General features: G+C 46.3%; 1 protein-coding gene across 2 annotated transcripts in view; it reads left to right on the top strand.

Moving 5' to 3' along the window:
* Positions 1-23,750, top strand: part of LOC118396847 (neurobeachin-like) — a 372,037-nt gene that overhangs the window by 85,870 nt on the left and 262,417 nt on the right. For both annotated transcript variants that reach the window (XM_052467492.1, XM_052467491.1), the window contains exons 9-17: positions 3,299-3,496; positions 4,658-4,815; positions 11,192-11,300; positions 12,919-13,071; positions 14,170-14,338; positions 20,952-21,031; positions 21,928-21,990; positions 22,491-22,588; positions 23,115-23,207. In XM_052467492.1, the coding sequence (XP_052323452.1) occupies positions 3,299-3,496; positions 4,658-4,815; positions 11,192-11,300; positions 12,919-13,071; positions 14,170-14,338; positions 20,952-21,031; positions 21,928-21,990; positions 22,491-22,588; positions 23,115-23,207 (1,121 nt within the window). The remainder of the gene's footprint in view (positions 1-3,298; positions 3,497-4,657; positions 4,816-11,191; positions 11,301-12,918; positions 13,072-14,169; positions 14,339-20,951; positions 21,032-21,927; positions 21,991-22,490; positions 22,589-23,114; positions 23,208-23,750) is intronic.

The following is a 23,750-nucleotide window of genomic DNA, read 5'->3' as shown; positions in this document are numbered from 1 at the left end:
GGGCAGTCTAACAGGGTAGAGGAGACACCAACAGATAGGGCAGTCTAACAGGGTAGAGGGGACACCAACAGATAGGGCAGTCTAACAGGGTAGAGGAGACACCAACAGATAGGGCAGTCTAACAGGGTAGAGGAGACACCAACAGATAGGGCAGTCTAACAGGGTAGAGGAGACACCAACAGATAGGGCAGTCTAACAGGGTAGAGGAGACACCAACAGATAGGGCAGTCTAACAGGGTAGAGGAGACACCAACAGATAGGGCAGTCTAACAGGGTAGAGGAGACACCAACAGATAGGGCAGTCTAACAGGGTAGAGGAGACACCAACAGATAGGGCAGTCTAACAGGGTAGAGGAGACACCAACAGATAGGGCAGTCTAACAGGGTAGAGGAGACACCAATAGACAGGGCAGTCTAACAGGGTAGAGGAGACACCAACAGATAGGGCAGTCTAACAGGGTAGAGGAGACACCAATAGACAGGGCAGTCTAACAGGGTAGAGGAGACACCAACAGATAGGGCAGTCTAACAGGGTAGAGGAGACACCAACAGATAGGGTAGAGGAGACACCAATAGACAGGGCAGTCTAACAGGGTAGAGGAGACACCAACAGATAGGGCAGTCTAACAGGGTAGAGGAGACACCAATAGACAGGGCAGTCTAACAGGGTAGAGGAGACACCAACAGATAGGGCAGTCTAACAGGGTAGAGGAGACATCAATAGACAGGGCAGTCTAACAGGGTAGAGGAGACACCAACAGATAGGGCAGTCTAACAGGGTAGAGGAGACACCAACAGATAGGGCAGTCTAACAGGGTAGAGGAGACACCAATAGACAGGGCAGTCTAACAGGGTAGAGGAGACACCAACAGATAGGGCAGTCTAACATGGTAGAGGAGACACCAATAGACAGGGCAGTCTAACAGGGTAGAGGAGACACCAACAGATAGGGCAGTCTAACAGGGTAGAGGAGACACCAACAGATAGGGCAGTCTAACAGGGTAGAGGAGACACCAATAGACAGGGCAGTCTAACAGGGTAGAGGAGACACCAACAGATAGGGCAGTCTAACAGGGTAGAGGAGACACCAATAGACAGGGCAGTCTAACAGGGTAGAGGAGACACCAACAGATAGGGCAGTCTAACAGGGTAGAGGAGACACCAACAGATAGGGCAGTCTAACAGGGTAGAGGAGACACCAATAGACAGGGCAGTCTAACAGGGTAGAGGAGACACCAACAGATAGGGCAGTCTAACAGGGTAGAGGAGACACCAACAGACAGGGCAGTCTAACAGGGTAGAGGAGACACCAACAGATAGGGCAGTCTAACAGGGTAGAGGAGACACCAACAGATAGGGCAGTCTAACAGGGTAGAGGAGACACCAACAGATAGGGCAGTCTAACAGGGTAGAGGAGACACCAACAGACAGGGCAGTCTAACAGGGTATAGGAGACACCAACAGATAGGGCAGTCTAACAGGGTAGAGGAGACACCAATAGACAGGGCAGTCTAACAGGGTAGAGGAGACACCAACAGATAGGGCAGTCTAACAGGGTAGAGGAGACACCAATAGACAGGGCAGTCTAACAGGGTAGAGGAGACACCGACAGATAGGGCAGTCTAACAGGGTAGAGGAGACACCAACAGATAGGGCAGTCTAACAGGGTAGAGGAGACACCAACAGATAGGGCAGTCTAACAGGGTATAGGAGACACCAACAGATAGGGCAGTCTAACAGGGTAGAGGAGACACCAATAGACAGGGCAGTCTAACAGGGTATAGGAGACACCAACAGACAGGGCAGTCTAACAGGGTAGAGGAGACACCGACAGACAGGGCAGTCTAACAGGGTAGAGGAGACACCGACAGACAGGGCAGTCTAACAGGGTATAGGAGACACCGACAGACAGGGCAGTCTAACAGGGTAGAGGAGACACCAACAGACAGGGCAGTCTAACAGGGTAGAGGAGACACCAATAGACAGGGCAGTCTAACAGGGTAGAGGAGACACCAACAGATAGGGCAGTCTAACAGGGTAGAGGAGACACCAACAGACAGGGCAGTCTAACAGGGCAGAGGAGACACCAACAGACAGGGCAGTCTAACAGGGTATAGGAGACACCAACAGACAGGGCAGTCTAACAGGGTAGAGGAGACACCAACAGACAGGGCAGTCTAACAGGGTATAGGAGACACCAACAGACAGGGCAGTCTAACAGGGTAGAGGAGACACCAACAGACAGGGCAGTCTAACAGGGTATAGGAAACACCGACAGACAGGGCAGTCTAACAGGGTAGAGGAGACACCAACAGACAGGGCAGTCTAACAGGGTAGAGGAGACACCAACAGACAGGGCAGTCTAACAGGGTAGAGGAGACACCAACAGACAGGGCAGTCTAACAGGGTAGAGGAGACACCAACAGACAGGGCAGTCTAACAGGGTAGAGGAGACACCAACAGACAGGGCAGTCTAACAGGGTATAGATGACACTCCTGTTTTTGCTAGGTTTTATTAGTATGTCCTGTCTGCATGTAATAGTGGAGTTGCCAGAGAGAAGGCCTGCAGACTGAGCCTACTCTACCAGGCCCCAGGAGGTTGTTAACTAGTAGATATGGGATCATAATAGCCCCAGTGTGTGTCTGGTCTACTGAGCCTGGTACAGTGTATACTCTGCTTGTTATCTCAGCTATCTACATTTCTTCATGACAGAGAAGCTCCACTATTTCATTTCATTGTAGGTCTCATCTATTTCATTGTAGGTCTCATCTATTTCAGTGTAGGTCTCATCTATTTCAGTCTAGGTCTCATCTATTTCAGTGTAGGTCTCATCTCTCCACATCTGAATCATCATGTCTGTAGCTAAAAGAGGGATGTGTCTCGCCTCTCATCACTCCTCTATGTCTGTGGCCGTTCATTCATTATTCACTCCTCCGTTGAGAGGACCTTCCTGATTTACTGATTAATAGCATACCAATTAATGATGCATTGATTGATTAATTGAGCTCCTCTTTCACCTGCCATCCTTAATGGATTGGTTACATTAAGACTGAGTGACTCTGTTATCGATCAGCAACATGTATTAATATATAAATATGACACTACTGCTGCTGAGGTATGGATGGCACCTCCAGTTTAGTAGAAGAATGAGCTGTCATGATACAATACCTTATCACATCTCTCTTCTCTCTTCTCCCACTTTCTATCTGTCCTTGTCTCTCTCTCTTTGCCTTTCTCCCATCGCCCTTTCTCTTCTCCCTCTCTCTGTCTGTCTCTCTATTCCTCCCCTCTCTGTAGAGTACGTTTAAGTTTAAGTCGGAGAGTGACATCCACCTGGCAGAGCACCATAAGCAGGTCCTGTATGATGGGAAGCTGGCCAGCTCCATCTCCTTTACCTACAACGCCAAGGCTACAGACGCCCAGCTCTGCCTGGAGTCATCGCCCAAGGAGAACGCCTCCATCTTCGTCCACTCACCCCACGCCCTTATGCTACAGGTTAGTTTCACTACATGTCCTTAATAAAACAGGTTAGTCTCACCCCATGTCCTTATGAAACAGGTTAGTCTCACCCCATGTCCTTATGAAACAGGTTAGTCTCACCCCATGTCCTTATGGAACAGGTTAGTCTCACCCCATGTCCTTATGAAACAGGTTAGTCTCACCCCATGTCCTTATGAAAGAGCTTAGTCTCACCCCATGTCCTTATGAAACAGCTTAGTCTCACCCCATGTCCTTATGAAACAGGTTAGTCTCACCCCATGTCCTTATGAAACAGGTTAGTCTCACCCCATGTCCTTATGAAACAGGTTAGTCTCACCCCATGTCCTTATGAAACAGGTTAGTCTCACCCCATGTCCTTATGAAACAGGTTAGTCTCACCCCATGTCCTTATGAAACAGGTTAGTCTCACCCCATGTCCTTATGAAACAGGTTAGTCTCACCCCATGTCCTTATGAAACAGGTTAGTCTCACCCCATGTCCTTATGAAACAGGTTAGTCTCAACCCATGTCCTTATGAAACAGGTTAGTCTCACCCCATGTCCTTATGAAACAGGTTAGTCTCACCCCATGTCCTTATGAAACAGGTTAGTCTCACCACATGTCCTTATGAAACAGGTAAGTCTCACCCCATGTCCTTATGAAACAGGTTAGTCTCACCCCATGTCCTTATGTAACAGGTTAGTCTCACCCCATGTCCTTATGAAACAGGTTAGTCTCACCCCATGTCCTTATGAAACAGGTTAGTCTCACCCCATGTCCTTATGAAACAGGTTAGTCTCACCCCATGTCCTTATGAAACAGGTTAGTCTCACCCCATGTCCTTATGAAATAGGTTAGTCTCACCCCATGTCCTTATGAAACAGGTTAGTCTCACCCCATGTCCTTATGAAATAGGTTAGTCTCACCCCATGTCCTTATGAAACAGGTTAGTCTCACCCCATGTCCTTATGAAACAGGTTAGTCTCACCCCATGTCCTTATGAAATAGGTTAGTCTCACCCCATGTCCTTATGAAACAGGTTAGTCTCACCCCATGTCCTTATGAAATAGGTTAGTCTCACCCCATGTCCTTATGAAACAGGTTAGTCTCACCCCATGTCCTTTTAATGTGTTTAATTAAGTTACAGTAAACTAACACTGTATTGTTCCCTGGTAGGATGTGAAGGCCATAGTGACCCACTCCATCCACAGTGCCATCCACTCAATAGGAGGGATCCAGGTGCTGTTTCCTCTCTTCTCCCAGCTGGACTACCATCAACCCAACGACCAGCACAACTACCAGAACCATGAGACCCAGCTGGAGACTACCGTCTGGTGAGTACATGAAGTTTCTGACATCTTCAAGTAAGTGTCTGAGTCTTCTACTATGTTGAGAATCAACATTCTAATTTACCCCTGCTGATCCTTGTCCTGAAGGTCCAGCGTTGTCCTTATCAGAGCGCTCCACTGAGCCCTGCTCCAATCAGAGCTCAGCCATAATCCTGAATTAGCTCAGTGACAGAGACCACACTGGGGAGAAACACACACACACAGCAGCTCTGAGTCAGGCTCTGCTCTGCCTCTGGCCCACTATCTGGTGCAGCCAGGGCTAAGCCTACTGGGTAGTGTAGTCACAGCCCTGCCCTGGGTTAAGCCTGATGGGTAGTGTTCCAGCCCAGCCAAGCCAGCTAGTGAACTCTGAGTGACTGCCTATTCTAGTGAGTCTACCACTAAACTAACTGATGACTTAACATTAACGCAGGGATGCAAAGTTAGGACCCAAACATATGATATGTGATTAACTCTACAATTAACTCTGTAAAGTTAAGATTTCCAGATTGTCCTACTAAATTGTGAACGTAAATTAAATCAAACAGTTACTCTATAAATGAGGAATGCATTCACTCAAATCAACTAACAGATGTATTAGTCACGAATGAATTAACACTCAATTACAGTATACATGAAATACATTATACAGAATAAAAAATGGTAAATGTGTTTCAGAAATGACACTTATATGGGTCTTTTAGAATGACCTCTAAGAGAAAAAGTCCAATGTGTGTCTGTAAACACATTGAGCTTGTAACCAAGGCCTCGATGAACCAAAAGAGACTCCAATCTTTTATGCTTGGTAAAACATAAAATCACCTGAATTAACATTTCTTTGCACTTTTCTGGGGGAAAACAAAAGGAAGGACATCACAACCGGATTCTAATCTAATTATCAAACTCGGAAATGTTAGTGTAACGACAGGGCACCAGGAAGCTGCCCAGTAACCGAAAGGTATACATGGGAATGTCCTGCCCAGGGTTGAAGGTGCAAGCAAGGATGTACCTCCCTCTTTGAAATGGTAAAACATGGTTATTTCTCTAGATTGAATAAACTACAGAACAAAATAGAAACCCCCCAAACCATAAAGTGCTGTGGTGTTGATGGTATCCTGAAGGAGATTATAAGATATACAGACAACAAATTCCAATTGGCTATACTTAAACTCTTTAACATCATCCTCAGCTCTGGCATCTTCCCCAATATTTGGAACCAATGACTGATCACCCCAATCCATTAAAGTAGATACAATTTTGACCCCACTAACTACCGGAGGATATGCGTCAACAGTAACCTTGGGAAAATCCTCTGCATTATCATTAACAGCAGACTCGTACATTTCCTCAGTGGAAACAATGTACTGAGCAAATGTCAAATTGGCTTTTTACCAAATTACCATATGACAGATCACGTATTCACCCTGCACACTCTAATAGACGAACAAACAAACCAAAACAAAGGCAATTTCAAAAAAGCTTTTGACTCAATTAGGCATGAGGGTCTGCTATACAAATTGATGGAAAGCGGTGTTGGAGGTAAAACATACAACATTATAAAATCCATGTACACAAACAACAAGTGTGCAGTTAAAATTGGCAAAAAACTGACACATTTCTTTCCACAGGGCTGTGGGGTGAGACAGGGATACAGCTTGAGCAACACCCTCTTCAACATATACAGTGCATTTGGAAAGTATTCAGACCCCTTCACTTTTTCCACAGGCTTATTATAAAATGGATTGAATAACAATAATTACAGATCAATCTACACACAATACCCCATAATGACAAAGTGAAAGCAGGTTTTTAGAAATGTTTGCAAATGTAGCTCGAAGGAATTGTCCGTAGAACTCTGAGACAGGATTGTGTCAAGGTACAGATCTTGGGAAGGGTACCACATTTTTTTGGCAGCATTGAAGGTCCCCAAGAACACAGTGGCCTCCATCATTGTTAAATGGAAGAAGTGTGGAACCACCAAGACTCTTCCTAGAGCTGGACAACCGGCCAAACTGAGCAATCGGGGGAGAAGGGCCTTGGTCAAGGAGGTGACCAAGAACCCAGTAGTCACTCTGACAGAGTTGTTCTGTGGAGATGGGAGAACTTTCCAGAAGGACAACCATCTCTGCATCACTCTACCAATCAGGCCTTTCTGGTAGAGTGGCCAGACGGAAGCCACTCCTCAATAAAAGGCACATGACAGCCCACTTGGAGTTTGCCAAAAGGCGCCTAAAGCACTCTCAGACAAGGAGAAACAAGATTCTCTGGTCTGATGAAACCAAGATTGAACTCTTTGGCCTGAATGCCAAGCGTCACGTCTGGAGGAAACCAGGCACCGCTCATCACCTGGCTAATACCATCCCTACGGTGACGCATGGTAGTGGCAGCATCATGCTGTGGGGAGGTTTTTCAGCAGCAGGGACTGGGAAACTAGTCATGATCGAGGGAAAGAGGAACGCAGCAAAGTACAGAGAGATCCTTGATGAAAACCTGCCCCAGAGCCCTCAGGAGCTCAGACTGGGGCGAAGGTTCACCTTCCATCCGGACAACAACCCTAAGCACACAGCCAAAATAATGCAGGAGAGGCTTCGGGACATATCTCTGAATGTCTTTGAGTGTCCCAGCCAGATCCCAGACTTGAACCCGATTGAACATCTCTGGAGAGACCTGAAAATAGCTGTGCAGCAACATTCCCCATCCAACCTGATAGAGCTTGAGAGGATCTGCAGAGAAGAATGGGAGAAACTCCCCAAATAGAGGTGCGCCAAGTGTCATACATTGTAGTGTCATACATTTTGCAACAATTTCTATTAACCTGTTTTTGCTTTGTCATTATTCGGGTATTGTGTGTAGATTGATGAGGGAAAAAGTGATTTAATCCATTTTAGAACAAGGCTGGAACATAACAAAATGTGGAAAAAGTGATTCTACAACCACCTAAAAGCAAGCAATTCCCAAACCTTCCATAACAAAGCCATCACATACAGACAAATTAACCTAGAGAAGAGTCCCCTTCAGCAAGCTGGTCCTGGGGCTCTGTTCACAAACATAAACAGACCCCACAGAGCCCCAGGACAGAAACACAATTAGACCCAACCAAATCATGAGAAAAATATAATTACTTGATACTTTGGAAAGAATTGACCAATAAAACAGAGCAACATGGAATGCTATTTGGCCCTAAACAGTGAGTACATAGTGGCAGAATACCTGATCACTGTGACTGATCCAAAAAATTAAGGAAAGCTTTGACTATGTACAGACTCAGTGAGCATAGCCTGCCATAGGCAGACCAGGCTCTCAAGAGTGATACCTAGTGTGTTTTCCAAATGAATGTATTCAACTGAAATGTGTTTTCCACATTTAACCAGAGAGGTGCCTTAATTGACATCCCTGTCTTCGGCGCCTAGGGGAACAGTGGGTTAACTGCCTTGCTTAGGGGCAAAACAACATATTTTTACCTTGTCAGCTCAGGGATTCAATCCAGCAACATTCCAGTTACTGGCCCAACACTCTAACCACTAGGCTACCTGCCGCCCCAAGAGAAGACAGTATGTGCACACTACCCACAAAATGAGGTGGAAGCTGAGCTTCACTTCCTAACCTCCTGCCAAATGTATGACCATATTAGAGACACATACAGTATTTCCATCAGATTATATAGACCCACAAATAATTTGAAAACATGTCTGATTTTGATAAATTCACGTCTGTTGGGTGAAATACCACAGTGTGCCATAACAGCAACACGATTTGTGAACTGTTGCCACAAGAAAAGGGCAACCAATGAAGAACAAACACCAACGTAAATACAACCCATATTTATGTTTTTGCACATTGTTACAACACTGTATATAGACATAATATGACATTTGAAATGTCTCTATTCCTTTGAAACTTTTGTGAGTGTTTACTGTTAATTTTGTATTGTTTATTTCACTTTTGTTTATTATCTATTTCACTTGCTTTGGCAATGTTTACATATGTTTCCCATGTCAATAAAGCGTGTTGAATTGAATTAAAGCCATTGATCGTGATTGACAACACGGTGTGCTGTCGCCAGCCAGTTGCATACGTAGTCTGTGTCCAGAGTCTAAGAAGGTCATCATCTCTCCCCACTACACTTGCTCTTGTCCTGCAGAGCTGTGTGCTCATCACTGTGTCCTTGTGATGTGTCTGGGCCTGGAGAGAGTCCCTCTGGAGGACCCGAGGAAAGCGGATTAGCGAGTGTCAGAGAGAGCCTCTGTCATACTGCCAAGACACAGTCACTCTGCCAGGACAGGCTTTAACTGAGGGACCCACTATGAAGACAGTAACTGACCCCAATGCAGCAGTAAACAGCCCCTCCACTTCTTCTCAGAGGATACCATGTCTTTGGGATTAGAGACTGATAAAAGGACTAGGATGGGCTGGGGCTACAATATGAGGTTTGGAGCAGAGGCTAAGAGATTAGGCTGGGGCTAAGAGATTAGGCTGGGGCTAGGAGATTAGGCTGGGGCTAGGAGATTAGGCTGGGCTAGGAGATGAGGCTGGAGCTAGGAGAAAAGGCTGGAGCTAGGAGATGAGGCTGGAACTAGGGGAGAAGGCTGGAACTAGGAGATGAGGCAGGGGCTAGGAGAGACTGCTGGGCTAGGAGATGAGGCTGGGGCTAGGAGATGAGGCTGGGGCTAGGAGATAAGGCTGGGCTAGGAGAGAAGGCTGGGGCTAGGAGATTAGGCTGGGGCTAGGAGATTAGGCTGGGCTAGGAGATTAGGCTGGGCTAGGAGATTAGCCTGGGCTAAGAGAGAAAGCTGGGGCTAGGAGATTGGGCTGGGCTAGGAGATTAGGCTGGGCCTAGGAGATAAGGCTGGGGCTAGGAGATTAGGCTGGGCTAGGAGATGAGGCTGGGGCTAGGAGAGAAGACTGGGGCTAGGAGATGGGGCTGGGGCTAGGAGAGAAGGCTGGAACTAGGAGATGAGGCTGGGGCTAGGAGATAAGGCTGGGCTAGGAGATTAGGCTGGGCTAGGAGAGAAGGCTGGGGCTAGGAGATTAGGCTGGGGCTAGGAGATTAGGCTGGGGCTAGGAGATTAGGCTGGGCTAGGAGATTAGGCTGGGCTAGGAGATTAGGCGGGGCTAAGAGAGAAAGCTGGGGCTAGGAGATTAGGCTGGGCTAGGAGATTAGGCTGGGCCTAGGAGATAAGGCTGGGGCTAGGAGATTAGGCTGAGCTAGGAGATGAGGCTGGGGCTAGGAGAGAAGACTGGGGCTAGGAGATGGAGCTGGGGCTAGGAGAGAAGGCTGGGGCTAGGAGATGAGGCTGGGGGTGAAGCTAGGAGAGAAGGCTGGGGCTAGGAGAGAAGGCTGGAACTAGGAGATGGGGCTGGGGCTAGGAGAGAAGGCTGGAACTAGGAGATGAGGCTGGGGCTAGGAGAGAAGGCTGGGGCTAGGAGATGAGGCTGGAACTAGGGGAGAAGGCTGGAACTTGGAGATGAGGTAGGGGCTATGAGAGAAGGCTGGAACTAGGAGATGAGGCTGGGGCTAGGAGAGAAGGCTGGGGCTAGGAGATGAGGCTGGAACTAGGAGAGAAGGCTGGAACTTGGAGATGAGGTAGGGGCTATGAGAGAAGGCTGGGGCTAGGAGATGAGGCTGGGGCTAGGAGATGAGGCTGGGGCTAGGAGATGAGGCTGGGGCTAGGAGAGAAGGCTGGGGCTAGGAGATGAGGCTGGAACTAGGGGAGAAGGCTGGAACTTGGAGATGAGGTAGGGGCTATGAGAGAAGGCTGGGGCTAGGAGATGAGGCTGGAACTAGGGGAGAAGGCTGGAACTAGGAGATGAGGCAGGGGCTAGGAGAGAAGGCTGGGGCTAGGAGATGAGGCTAGGCGCTGGGCTTCGGAGATGAGTCTGGGGCTAGGACATGAGGCAGGGAGCTGGGGCAAGGAGAGAAGGCTGGGGCCAGATGAGTCTGGGCCTAGGAGATGAGTCTGGGCCTAGGATATGAGTCTGGGCCTAGGAGATGAGTCTGGGGCTAGGAGATGAGGCTGGGAGCTGGGGGTTAGGATATACAGTCTCTAGCTGATTTCTGACTTCCTCAGAAGATGACCTTGAATTAGCCTATCCTCTGTCTGTCTCTCTCCAATTCTGCTGCTGCCTTGTATAATTTTCCCTCTCGACTACCTGACTGGTAGGATAATCAGAGGAACAAGGTTCGCCTAGAGATGGTAAAGGAGAATCTACACTGAGACACAGACAGCCCCAGGACCACCATACTGTATGATATAATGATGGTATTGCACAGTAGAGGAGCAATTTATCTACATTTTGACACATTTGGCTTTTTATTTGCGTACTCCTGCACACCTCCTGATGTGTGTCCATATCCTTATAAACCTGTGTGTGTGTGTTGCAGTGCCACCCTCCTGGTGTTCCTGGTTGATCTGTTGAAGAGCTCAGTGGCGATGCAGGAACAGATGCTGGGAGGGAAAGGATTCCTTGTAATCGGGTTTCTGCTGGAGAAGGTAGAAACTCTAACCTAAACCATAAAGCACACTGGAGATAAGGCAAGACTCTTTGTCATCTTCCATAGTTTTGAATGTATGTCCTGCTTTGCTTTGATGTTGTGTCTATGGGTTTTTAATGATCCAATCAATCAAAATCAATCAATTAAATCAATACATCATACCTTGTACCTCAAATGGCATGCTATTCCCCATATAGTGCACTACAGTTGACCAAATCTACAGGGTTTGGTTTGGCCTAATTGTCACGATCGTCGTTTAAATAAGTGGACCAAGGCACAGCGTGAGTAGAGTTCCACATATTTATTACAGTGAAACTTAAAAACAACAAAGAACTAACGAACGTGCAGTACGTAGCGCACATAGGCACTAAACAAAACAATATCCCACAACGCAGGTGGGAAAAGGGACACACTAAGTATGATCCCCAATTAGAGTCAACGATATTCAGCTGCCTCCAATTGGGAACCATACTCACACACCAACATAGAACTGTAATAACTAGAAAACCCCCCTAGTCCCGCTCTGACCTATTACACCATAGAGAACCCCGAGGGCTCTCTATGGTCAGGGCATGACACTAATAGAGCTCTGGTCAAAAGGTAGTGCATTATATAGGGAGTAGAGTGCAATTTAAGTTTACCCGTTCTTACTTTCTATGGTGTGCCAGGCAACAGCTGATGACAGTTATTTATAGATTGATATCTTTCAACCAATGTCCCTTAATATTCTGTAGTTCAAAAGCCTCTTTACTCCTCACTCTCAGTCCAAGGATATCAAAAGGACCAGAATTAGATCCATGGTTCTGAAACAGACAGGGACACAACAGGGCATCAGCCAGTCAGGCGGACTGTGTAATGCTGTTTGAAACATGGAGCCCAGTAGGCCTCGGACTGATAAGATCAAACCACAGATCAAAGAACAGAGCAGAGAGGCACAGAGGTGAGGAAGAGATTTGGAAGAAGAATCCACTTTGTGTTTTGAAGGGAATGTCGTCTCACTGCTTCCCCAGCCAGCCGCTGTCAGGCTGTATCCAAAATGGCATCCTATTCCCAACATAGGGCTCTGGTCAAAAGAAGTGCACTATGGAGCCTTTTTGGATGCAGACAGACTGTCCTATAGCATCCTGACATCTATCCATCAGAGTCCAGCAGAGCCCAGATCTCAGGGCCAGGAACAGGTGGCTGTAACAGAGGCCCGACGGGGGAAACACCCTCTCTCTGTCTCTCTCTCTTTCTCTCCTCTCCCTCCCGCTGCCAACTCTCACACACTGACACCATCCTACCATCTGGTTTAGATCTGTTTATATCACAGGTAGAATATTAGGAGAGACTACCTGTACCTGGTCAGGAGACATTTTGACAGACAACAATAATAACAGAAAGACTCCTGGATGCTCAGTCAAATGCTCTGAAACTTGGCTTGTTTGGTGAAATGTCTATACATCCCAGTTGATTACTTCAAAATGGTGAAACTCCTCGATGGCACTGCTAAAACAGGCAAGTGAACCCTCTATTCAACTCTATGGTTGGCTTATTATTATTGATTGATTGATTGGTTGACTAGGTTGATTGATTGATTGAATATCCAGTGGTCTGACCATTCCCTGTGCCCTCAGTCCTCCAGGGTCCACATCACTCGTGCGGTCCTGGAGCAGTTCCTGTCCTTCGCTAAGTACCTGGATGGGTTAACCCATGGAGCGCCACTCCTCAAACAGCTCTGTGACCACATCCTGTTCAACGCAGCCATCTGGATACACACCCCCGCCAAGGTAAGCCCTGCCCGACACCCCCACCATGGTAAGCTCCATCCCCACACCCCCACGCAATCTGGTTCCACTGGGTCCAGGTAGATCCATGGTAACCCACCTGAGTTCTGACTCACTGAAGACTGTATAGAGCGTTACTCACTTCTACCATGATCCATTATGTAACACAACAGGGTCCTGATATTAGTGGATATTTTCTCCTCTGTATTGAAGGCTGCACCACTGACTCAGGTTTACTGCCTGCTGTCACAATCAGCTCCTCAACCCTGATAAGTATGGAAAGTCAAAGAGTGAAAACACATAATTACCCGTGAAGAAGTGGATGAGACGGATCAGAGGAGCTGGGTTGTGTGGAGAATCCATTCTCACTCACTCCTCACCGCTGCTGGTGGCTCTTATGAATAAACACACAACAGCTGAGGGGAAAAATGTCTCAGGAGTTGTGGTTGAGAGAGTCTCTGGAGGCCGTCCTCAGACCCCCACACACACTCCTCTCACATTGAGCAGAGAGAGAGCGAGAGAGATTGTTGTTACTGTGTTCCCGTGGACGATATTGATTATTATTATTTTAATTGTGTTAATATTGTAAATCTCCAAAGTAAACTTTGGCAATATGTTCAATGCTACGTCATGCCGATGAGAGAGAGAGAGGGTTGGAGCACTTTTAGATATCTCCTCTCCGTTAGACAGAGTAAAAGCTGTAGAGGGACTGTGTAGGATTATAGTCCAGTCTATTGCTAATTACAGAAGCTGTATTAATGAGCCTGAACAGAGCACAGCGGAGAGATGGAGAGAGAGGAGAGGGGGGTGATGAGAGGAGGCTATTATAGTGGGTTCTAATGAGTGTGATGTATGGTGAGCCACAGCAGCCTGTCTCGCTCTCTGTTCTACACCTGCATGGAGGGTGATGGGCTCAGCTCAGCTTGAACCTCTTTAATTCCGTTCACAGCCTTAATGTAATACTTTGAGCAGCCTGGAGTGGGTTATAAATGATTATACCTGATAGCAATATTCATGTAGAATCACTGGGTATAGGTTCATGGTTTGTTTGTTTGTGTGTGTGTGTGCACGCATTCATGCGTGTGTGTACTCTCCCCTCAGGTCCAGCTCTCTCTGTACACATACCTGTCTGCAGAGTTTATCGGCACAGCAACCATCTACAACACCATCCGTCGTATTGGGACTGTGCTGCAGCTGATGCACAGTCTGAAGTACTACTACTGGACCTGTAACCCTGAGGCCAGCAGTGGCATTACACCTAAAGGACTGGGTAAACACTCACACACCACTCACACACCACTCACACACCACTCACACACCACTCACACACCACAGGTCCAGAGATGACAGGCATCTCTTCTCTGTGTAGTAACAGGCTGCCATGAGGCGGCTGTCTGCTGTGTTGGAAGTCAATATCCCCCTGAACTGTCATGTCTTCTTCCTCTCTCAGCTTTTTCCTCTCTGAAACTATTTAGAAGGCTCCGAGGGCCAGGTTCTGATACAGACCTACAGTATATGGTTGGAAGCAGTACTGCATGTATCCTACAGGTCAGGTTAGAACAGTGCTGATGAACCTGGTCTTTGTCTCAAATGGCATCCTATAGGGCTCCAGGCAAAAGAAGTGCACTGTGTAAGGAATAGGGTGCCATTTGGATGTAACCACAGGAGAGAAGTGCAGTTTATTCCACAGAGGAAGTAGATGTGTATTAACTGTGTAATGAATAGTTGATGCAACAGCTTTGCCTCTATTGACAGAGTTCACATGGTTAATGATTGCTCACGAAGCCCAGAAAACAGCAAGCAGCATGAACATTAATCAACAGTAGGCTGGAGAATGTTGCCAGAGCTACAGACTAGTCCTATATGAAATATTGAGGAGAGCTACAGTACAGATCTATGTGAAGTAGGATACTGAGTGTGTTTGTCTGTTGAAGGGAGAGTTTTATATATAGACAGCTCTGGAACGTTCTGCTACGGTTATGTTCTGATCTGGGGAAGGGTTTGGACATTCTGGGTAGTTTTTACTGATGTTGATGAATAATAGATATTGTGTTATAGATTGCCTGTTTTGGTTGTTCTTACTAATGTCATGGCCTGTTTTGCTTTAGTATGTGTTGCAAAAACAGTGAGACAAACAGTACTAGTGTATAAGATATTTGTTGAAGTTCGTAGCCATGTTCTGTTTGTTGAGGTTCGTAGCCATGTTCTGTTTGTTGAAGTTCGTAGCCAGGACATTGACCTCATCCCGTCAGTTGAGGATGCCTGGTCATTCTTTAAAAGTAACTTCCTCACCATTTTAGATAAGCATGCTCCGTTCAAAAAATGCAGAACCAAGAACAGATACAGCCCTTGGTTCACTCCAGACCTGACTGCCCTCGACCAGCACAAAAACATCCTGTGGCGGACTGCAATAGCATCGAATAGCCCCCGTGATATGCAACTGTTCAGGGAAGTCAGGAACCAATACACGCAGTCAGTCAGGAAAGCTAAGGCCAGCTTCTTCAGGCAGAAGTTTGCATCCTGTAGCTCCAACTCCAAAAAGTTCTGGGACACTGTGAAGTCCATGGAGAACAAGAGCACCTCCTCCCAGCTGCCCACTGCACTGAGGCTAGGAAACACGGTCTCCACCGATAAATCCATGATTATCGAAAACTTCAATAAGCACTTCTCAACGGCTGGCCATGCCTTCCGCCTGGCTACTCCAACCTCGGCCAACAGCTCCGCCCCCCGTAGTTCCTCACCCAAGCCTCTCCAGGTTCTCCTTTACCCAAATCCAGATAGCAGATGTTCTGAAAGAGCTGCAAAACCTGGACCCGTACAAATCAGCTGGGCTTGACAATCTGGACCCGCTATTTCTGAAACTATCTGCCGCCATTGTCGCAACCCCTATTACCAGCCTGTTCAACCTCTCTTTCATATCGTCTGAGATCCCCAAGGATTGAAAGCTGCCGCAGTCATCCCCCTCTTCAAAGGGGGAGACACCCTGGACCCAAACTGCTATAGACCTATATCCATCCTGCCCTGCCTATCTAAGGTCTTCGAAAGCCAAGTCAACAAACAGGTCACTGACCATCTCGAATCCCACCGTACCTTCTCCGCTGTGCAATCTGGTTTCCGAGCCGGTCACGGGTGCACCTCAGCCACACTCAAGGTACTAAATGATATCATAACCGCCATCGATAAAAGACAGTACTGTGCAGCCGTCTTCATCGACCTCGCCAAGGCTTTCGACTCTGTCAATCACCAAATTCTTATCGGCAGACTCAACAGCCTCGGTTTTTCGGATGACTGCCTTGCCTGGTTCACCAATTACTTTGCAGACAGAGTTCAGTGTGTCAAATCAGAGGGCATGCTGTCCGGTCCTCTGGCAGTCTCTATGGGGTGCCACAGGGTTCAATTCTCGGGCCGACTCTTTTCTCTGTATATATCAATGATGTTGCTCTTGCTGCGGGCGATTCCCTGATCCACCTCTACGCAGACGACACCATTCTATATACTTTCGGCCCGTCATTGGACACTGTGCTATCCAACCTCCAAACGAGCTTCAATGCCATACAGCACTCCTTCCGTGGCCTCCAACTGCTCTTAAACGAGTAAAACCAAATGCATGCTTTTCAACCGATCGCTGCCTGCACCCGCATGCCCGACTAGCATCACCACCCTGGATGGTTCCAACCTTGAATATGTGGACATCTATAAGTACCTAGGTGTCTGGCTAGACTGCAAACTCTCCTTCCAGACTCACATCAAACATCTCCAATCAAAATCAAATCCAGAGTCGGCTTTCTATTCCGCAACAAAGCCTCCTTCACTCACGCTGCCAAGCTTACCCTAGTAAAACTGACTATCCTACCGATCCTCGACTTCGGCGATGTCATCTACAAAATGGCTTCCAACACTCTACTCAGCAAACTGGATGCAGTCTATCACAGTGCCATCCGTTTTGTCACTAAAGCACCTTATACCACCCACCACTGCGACTTGTATGCTCTAGTCGGCTGGCCCTCACTACATATTCGTCGCCAGACCCACTGGCTCCAGGTCATCTACAAGTCCATGCTAGGTAAAGCTCCGCCTTATCTCAGTTCACTGGTCACGATGGCAACACCCATCCGTAGCACGCGCTCCAGCAGGTGTATCTCACTGATCATCCCTAAAGCCAACACCTCATTTGGCCGCCTTTCGTTCCAGTACTCTGCTGCCTGTGACTGGAACGAATTGCAAAAATCGCTGAAGTTGGAGACTTTTATCTCCCTCTCCAACTTCAAACATCAGCTATCCGAGCAGCTAACCGATCGCTGCAGCTGTACATAGTCTATAGGTAAATAGCTCACCCCTTTTCACCTACCTCATTCCCATACTGTTTTTATACTGTTTTTATTTATTTACTTTTCTGCTCTTTTGCACACCAATATCTCTACCTGTACATGCCCATCTGATCATTTATCACTCCAGTGTTAATCTGCAAAATTGTATTATTCGCCTACCTCCTCATGCCTTTTGCACACATTGTATATAGACTGCCCATTTTTTTCTACTGTGTTATTGACTTGCTAATTGTTTACTCCATGTGTAACTCTGTGTTGTCTGTTCACACTGCTATGCTTTATCTTGGCCAGGTCGCAGTTGCAAATGAGAACTTGTTCTCAACTAGCCTACCTGGTTAAATAAAGGTGAAATAAATAAAAATAAAAATAAATGTTCTGTTTGTTGAGGTTAGTAGCCATGTTCTGTTTGTTGAGGTTAGTAGCCATGTTCTGTTTGTTGAGGTTAGTAGCCATGTTCTGTTTGTTGAAGTTAGTAGCCATATTCTGTTTGTTGAGGTTCGTAGCCATGTTCTGTTTGTTGAGGTTCGTAGCCATGTTCTGTTTGTTGAGGTTAGTAGCCATGTTCTGTTTGTTGAGGTTAGTAGCCATGTTCTGTTTGTTGAAGTTAGTAGCCATATTCTGTTTGTTGAGGTTCGTAGCCATATTCTGTTTGTTGAGGTTCGTAGCCATATTCTGTTTGTTGAAGTTAGTAGCCATGTTCTGTTTGTTGAGGTTAGTAGCCATATTCTGTTTGTTGAAGTTAGTAGCCATGTTCTGTTTGTTGAGGTTCGTAGCCATATTCTGTTTGTTGAGGTTCGTAGCCATGTTCTGTTTGTTGAAGTTAGTAGCCATATTCTGTTTGTTGAGGTTCGTAGCCATGTTCTGTTTGTTGAAGTTCGTAGCCATGTTGTTTGTTGAAGTTCGTAGCCATGTTCTGTTTGTTGAGGTTCGTAGCCATGTTCTGTTTGTTGAAGTTCGTAGCCATGTTCTGTTTGTTGAAGTTAGTAGCCATGTTCTGTTTGTTGAAGTTAGTAGCCATGTTCTGTTTGTTGAAGTTCGTAGCCATGTTCTGTTTGTTGAGGTTAGTAGCCATGTTCTGTTTGTTGAAGTTCGTAGCCATGTTCTGTTTGTTGAAGTTAGTAGCCATGTTCTGTTTGTTGAGGTTAGTAGCCATGTTCTGTTTGTTGAGGTTAGTAGCCATGTTCTGTTTGTTGAGGTTAGTAGCCATGTTCTGTTTGTTGAGGTTCGTAGCCATGTTCTGTTTGTTGAAGTTCGTAGCCATGTTCTGTTTGTTGAGGTTCGTAGCCATGTTCTGTTTGTTGAGGTTCGTAGCCATGTTCTGTTTGTTGAGGTTCGTAGCCATGTTCTGTTTGTTGAGGTTCGTAACCATGTTCTGTTTGTTGAGGTTCGTAGCCATGTTCTGTTTGTTGAGGTTAGTAGCCATGTTCTGTTTGTTGAGGTTAGTAGCCATGTTCTGTTTGTTGAGGTTCGTAGAACCTGGAGGTTATGTTATGATCCTTCTATTTCCATTAGATCTGATTTTCCTTTGTCTCAGAGCATTCTGGTGTTGCCTGTAGATAGGGAGAGGGAATGGGAGAGAGATAAAGGGAAAGGGAGATAGGGAGAGAGCTAGTAGATAATCAAGTGTTCAATTATAAGAACAAAGAGATGTTGGTTGAAACGGAGCTGCTGCTGCAGGTACACTCTGGCTACATCCCAAATGGCACCCTATTCCCTATATAGTCCACTACTTTTGACCAGGGCCCTTAGGTAAAAAGTAGTGGACTATGCATGGAATGGAATGTAGGTAATAAGGTGCCATTTGGGACGCAGAACACTTTGTCTCTGGAAATGTTGCTGCTGGTTTCTCTGGGAGCCTGTAAATAGAGAGTCATCAAATTAAACCAATGCATCATCCTCTCACACACAGCCACTGCAGTGCAGGCTCAATTTCATTCAATCCCTAACATGCGCTTGCACACACAATCTCTCTCTCTCGCCCTTGCACTCTCTCTCTCATTCTCGCTCTCGTGCTCTGTCTCTCTCTGAATGATTCTGTTAGACACACAGTCTGTTGGTCCTGCTCCTCTTATGTAGTCACATCCTCTGAAGTCACATTTCTAATTTCAGGTCACACTCTCAGTGTCTGGAACTGATCCATTTGGATAAGAGCCGTAACAATATTTTCTACATTCCAAGTGGCACCCTATTCCCTACGTAGTGCACTACTTTGACCAGAGCCCTATAGGGCACTATAAGGATTAGGGTGCCATTTTGGACACAGACAATATTGTCTCATCTTGCACATGGCTGAGAACCTGTGTATCCTCCCAGTGAAAACATAGAGTATTGATCAACCCTGTGAAATATTATCCAAAGCTATTACTGCCAGCTTTATCTGAACCAAGCCAAGGGTGAAAGTCAAATTAGTTCAATTTCCTAAGTCTCTATAATAGGATGTGTGTAGGAAGCACACTGTCATGATTGCTATGGATTAATTACTAGTCGAGTCACACTGACTCACTGTAGCGAGGAGGAGAAAAAGGATTTCTGCATTAATAACACAAACATAAATCATTTATCAATAAAGTGAACCTTATACTCCTCCTGCCCAATACACCAGGTAGGTTGACTGAACCAACCAATGAGAGCCTGAGGATCAACAGTCCATGAATGTAATTGGTTGTGATTAAGTTGGATGCAGCATGTGGATACAGCTGTGTTGTTAAGGATGCTGTTATCTACGACTTGTTCTGTCCCTGAACTGTGTTCTCAGATGGCTCTCTATTAATCAGTCTGACAAGGAGCTGAGGGAGCCTGTGTTGAAGGGCTTCCATTGATTTCTGAGGGGAAACAGGACAGTCAGATGTTGTGTTACATTGTGTCTGACAGCAGAGGACTATCCTCACTCTGGGAGATACATTCTCATATGTCTTGTGTAAATGAAAGCTTGGTGTTATTGATCTCTCTGTGGCAGAAACCTGTCCACGTACACTATATGTAGAACAGTATGTTGACAACCTTTCAAATGAGTGGATCCGGCTATTTCAGCCACAACCGTTGCTGACAGATGTATAAAATGCAGCACACAGCCTTGCAATCTCCATAGACAAACATTGACAGTAGAATGGCCTTACTGAAGAGCTCAGTGACTCAACATGGCACCGTCATAGGATGCCACCTTTCCAACAAGTCAGTTTGTCAAATTTCTGCCCTGCTAGAGCGGTCGTGGTCAACTGTAAGTGCTGTTATTGTGAAGTGGAAATGTGTAGGAGCAACAACGGCTCAGCCGTGAAGTGGTAGGCCACACAATCTCACAGAACGGGACCGCCGAGTCCTGACCGCATAGTGCTGGGCAGCAGCTGTAATCAATAACCAACCGTCTATAATGTGTCATATCTTATATCTGGTCAGTCATCTGGGTTTGGCAGTGTTATGCATACAGCACCCTGTTGACTTGTACTGCGCTCTGTACATTTCTGATAGCGATGGATCGTCTCTGAGATGTGAAGTCAACATCAGACTGTGTGTGTGCACGTTACTGATCCCAGTGATTCGGTCTGTGTTTGTCCTCAGATGGTCCAAGGCCCACCCAGCAGGAGATCATCTCTCTCAGGGCTTTCATGTTGCTGTTCCTCAAACAACTCATCCTCAAGGTACTGCACACACACACACACACACACACACACACACACACACACACACACACACACACACACACACACACACACACACACACACACACACACACACACACACACACACACACACACACACACACACACACACACCACACACACTCCGCACCAAAACAGTTTATCTCCACCAGAAAGGCATCATGGGTAATTGCTCTGGAACCATTATGGTCCAATCAGCATGCAAGTTCAGGTTTCTTAGCTCCAACAACATGGCAGCAGGCTCCATTTCTGCCACAACTACCACCCCCAGCAGCCTAGGCCTGCAGCCTGGGGCCACTACGGAAATAAGCAGAATTTAAACAACGGAGGGAAAATAAACTGGCTACTAATAAAAAATATCTACAATCCTGAACAGCATCAGCATCAGCTACATGCGTACACACACACACACACACACACACACACACACACACACACACACACACACACACACACACACACACACACACACACACACACACACACACACACACACACACACACACACACAGCTCAAACAGCAATTAACTTCCAATCTGTTCCTGCAGAGAGTCTGGTTCCTCCTCAGATGTGTTGTAAACAACAACAGGAGACTGGGGAACGAACACTGAACGTGCTGCAATATTATAGTAATTTCACAAACCAGCATTTGTCAACTGGTTCCAAAATTAGAATCATTATCCATCAACAGCATAGCTCATGCCTACATTTATCTCCTGGTTACTGGCATACAAACACTCTGGCGTTAGCTTCAGTATATAGCAGAACTGTCAGTGTTTACTAATCAATCTAAGGCAGTTTCCCATCTGTTTCTGTTAATAGTAGGAACACATTGTTTCTTTGGTCAGTGTGAAAACGTGTGTGTCATTTCTTAGGACCGAGGTGTGAAGGAAGATGAGCTGCAGAGTATCCTGAACTACCTGCTAACCATGCATGAGGTGAGTTTCAAGCCTCCATGGTTCTGTGCTGTTAAAAAATATATATTTTTTTACCGTTATTTAACTTGGCAAGGCAGTTAAGAACAAATTCTTCATTATAATGACGTCTTATCCTGGCCAAACCCTGAATACGCTGGGCCAATTGTGCAGCTCCTTCAGAATCACGGCCGGATGGGATTTAGCCTGGTTTCGAACCAGGGACTGCAGTGACAGCTCTTGCACTGAGATGCAGTGTCTTAGACCACTGCACCACTCAGGAGCTGTAGTTGTGTAGTGTTGTGAGGTCTGTTCATTGATGATGGTATGTCCATCTACTGTATGGAGCTTTAATCTCTCCATCTCTCTCCCTTCCTCTATCCCTCTCCATTTCTCACCCCCTCTCTCTCCCTTTCTCTATCCCTCTCTCTTTCTTTCTTTTTCTAATTCCTCTCTCTCTCTCTCTCTCTCTCTCTCTCTCTCTCTCTCTCTCTCTCTCTCTCTCTCTCTCTCTCTCTCTCTAGGATGATAATATACATGATGTTCTTCAGCTGGTAGTGGCTCTGATGTCAGAACACCCAGCCTCCATGATTCCAGCTTTCGACCAGAGGAACGGCATACGGTACACACACACAGCCCCTGGGGAACAAAGCCCCCTTTCTGTTGATGCACAAAATGCATGTAATAACATCACATCTCTAACATTGGAGCCAGTGTTGTGAATCTACATGATACCTGTTGAATAATTCACATATTCTGTAAGAAGAAATCTACATAGAAATGATATGATATTAACATATTCATTTTTATTTCATACACTGATGATCAAACATACTGTATGCCCTGTGTATTCTATGAAATATACATGTATATCAGCCACGGACTCCTGCTGAGTTCTCAGCATCTTCACTGCAGGAAATGGAATGGCTCAGTTTTGATCAGGAAAATAATTTAGTTGTCACTCCGACACACAGACTCTCAACACAGACAGGGAGGTCTTTCCCTGCACACCCGACTAGTTCAACCTGGTTTCATTGTCTGCGTCCCACCACTCCATTCCATTTATAGTGCACTATGACCAGAGCCCATAGGGGACACAATCATTAACATGTCCACATGTGACTCATATGACTCCTGTCCTGTTCCAGGGTGATGTACAAGCTGCTGGCCTCGAAGACTGAGAGCATCAGAGTCCAGTCCCTCAAAGTCCTAGGATACTTTCTCAAACACCTGGGACACAAGTGAGTTATTACCCCTCCCTCCCTCCCTCCCTCCCTCCCTATCTCGCTCCATGAAAGACTGTCCCCAAGAGAGGTCTGGATCTATGAAAGACATTCTCTTCTCCTCTTCTCCTCTTCTCTTCTTCTGTTCACCCCTCTTCTCTTCTTCTGTTCTCCCTTCTTCTCTTCTTCTGTTCTCACCTCTTCTCTTCTTCTGTTCACCCCTCTTCTCTTCTTATGTTCACCCCTCTTCTCTTCTTCTGTTCACCCCTCTTCTCTTCTTCTGTTCACCCCTCTTCTCTTCTTCTGTTCTCACCTCTTCTCTTCTTCTGTTCACCCCTCTTCTCTTCTTCTGTTCACCCCTCTTTTCTTCTTCTTTTCTCACCTCTTCTCTTCTTCTTTTCTCACCTCTTCTCTTCTTCTGTTCTCACCTCTTCTCTTCTTCTGTTCTCACCTCTTCTCTTCTTCTGTTCACCCCTCTTCTCTTCTTCTGTTCTCACCTCTTCTCTTCTTCTTTTCTCACCTCTTCTCTTCTTCTGTTCTCACCTCTTCTCTTCTTCTGTT

Source organism: Oncorhynchus keta, chromosome 18 (assembly GCF_023373465.1).
Source record: "Oncorhynchus keta strain PuntledgeMale-10-30-2019 chromosome 18, Oket_V2, whole genome shotgun sequence".
Taxonomy (NCBI): domain Eukaryota; kingdom Metazoa; phylum Chordata; class Actinopteri; order Salmoniformes; family Salmonidae; genus Oncorhynchus; species Oncorhynchus keta.
This window is presented reverse-complemented; position numbering and strand designations above follow the sequence as displayed.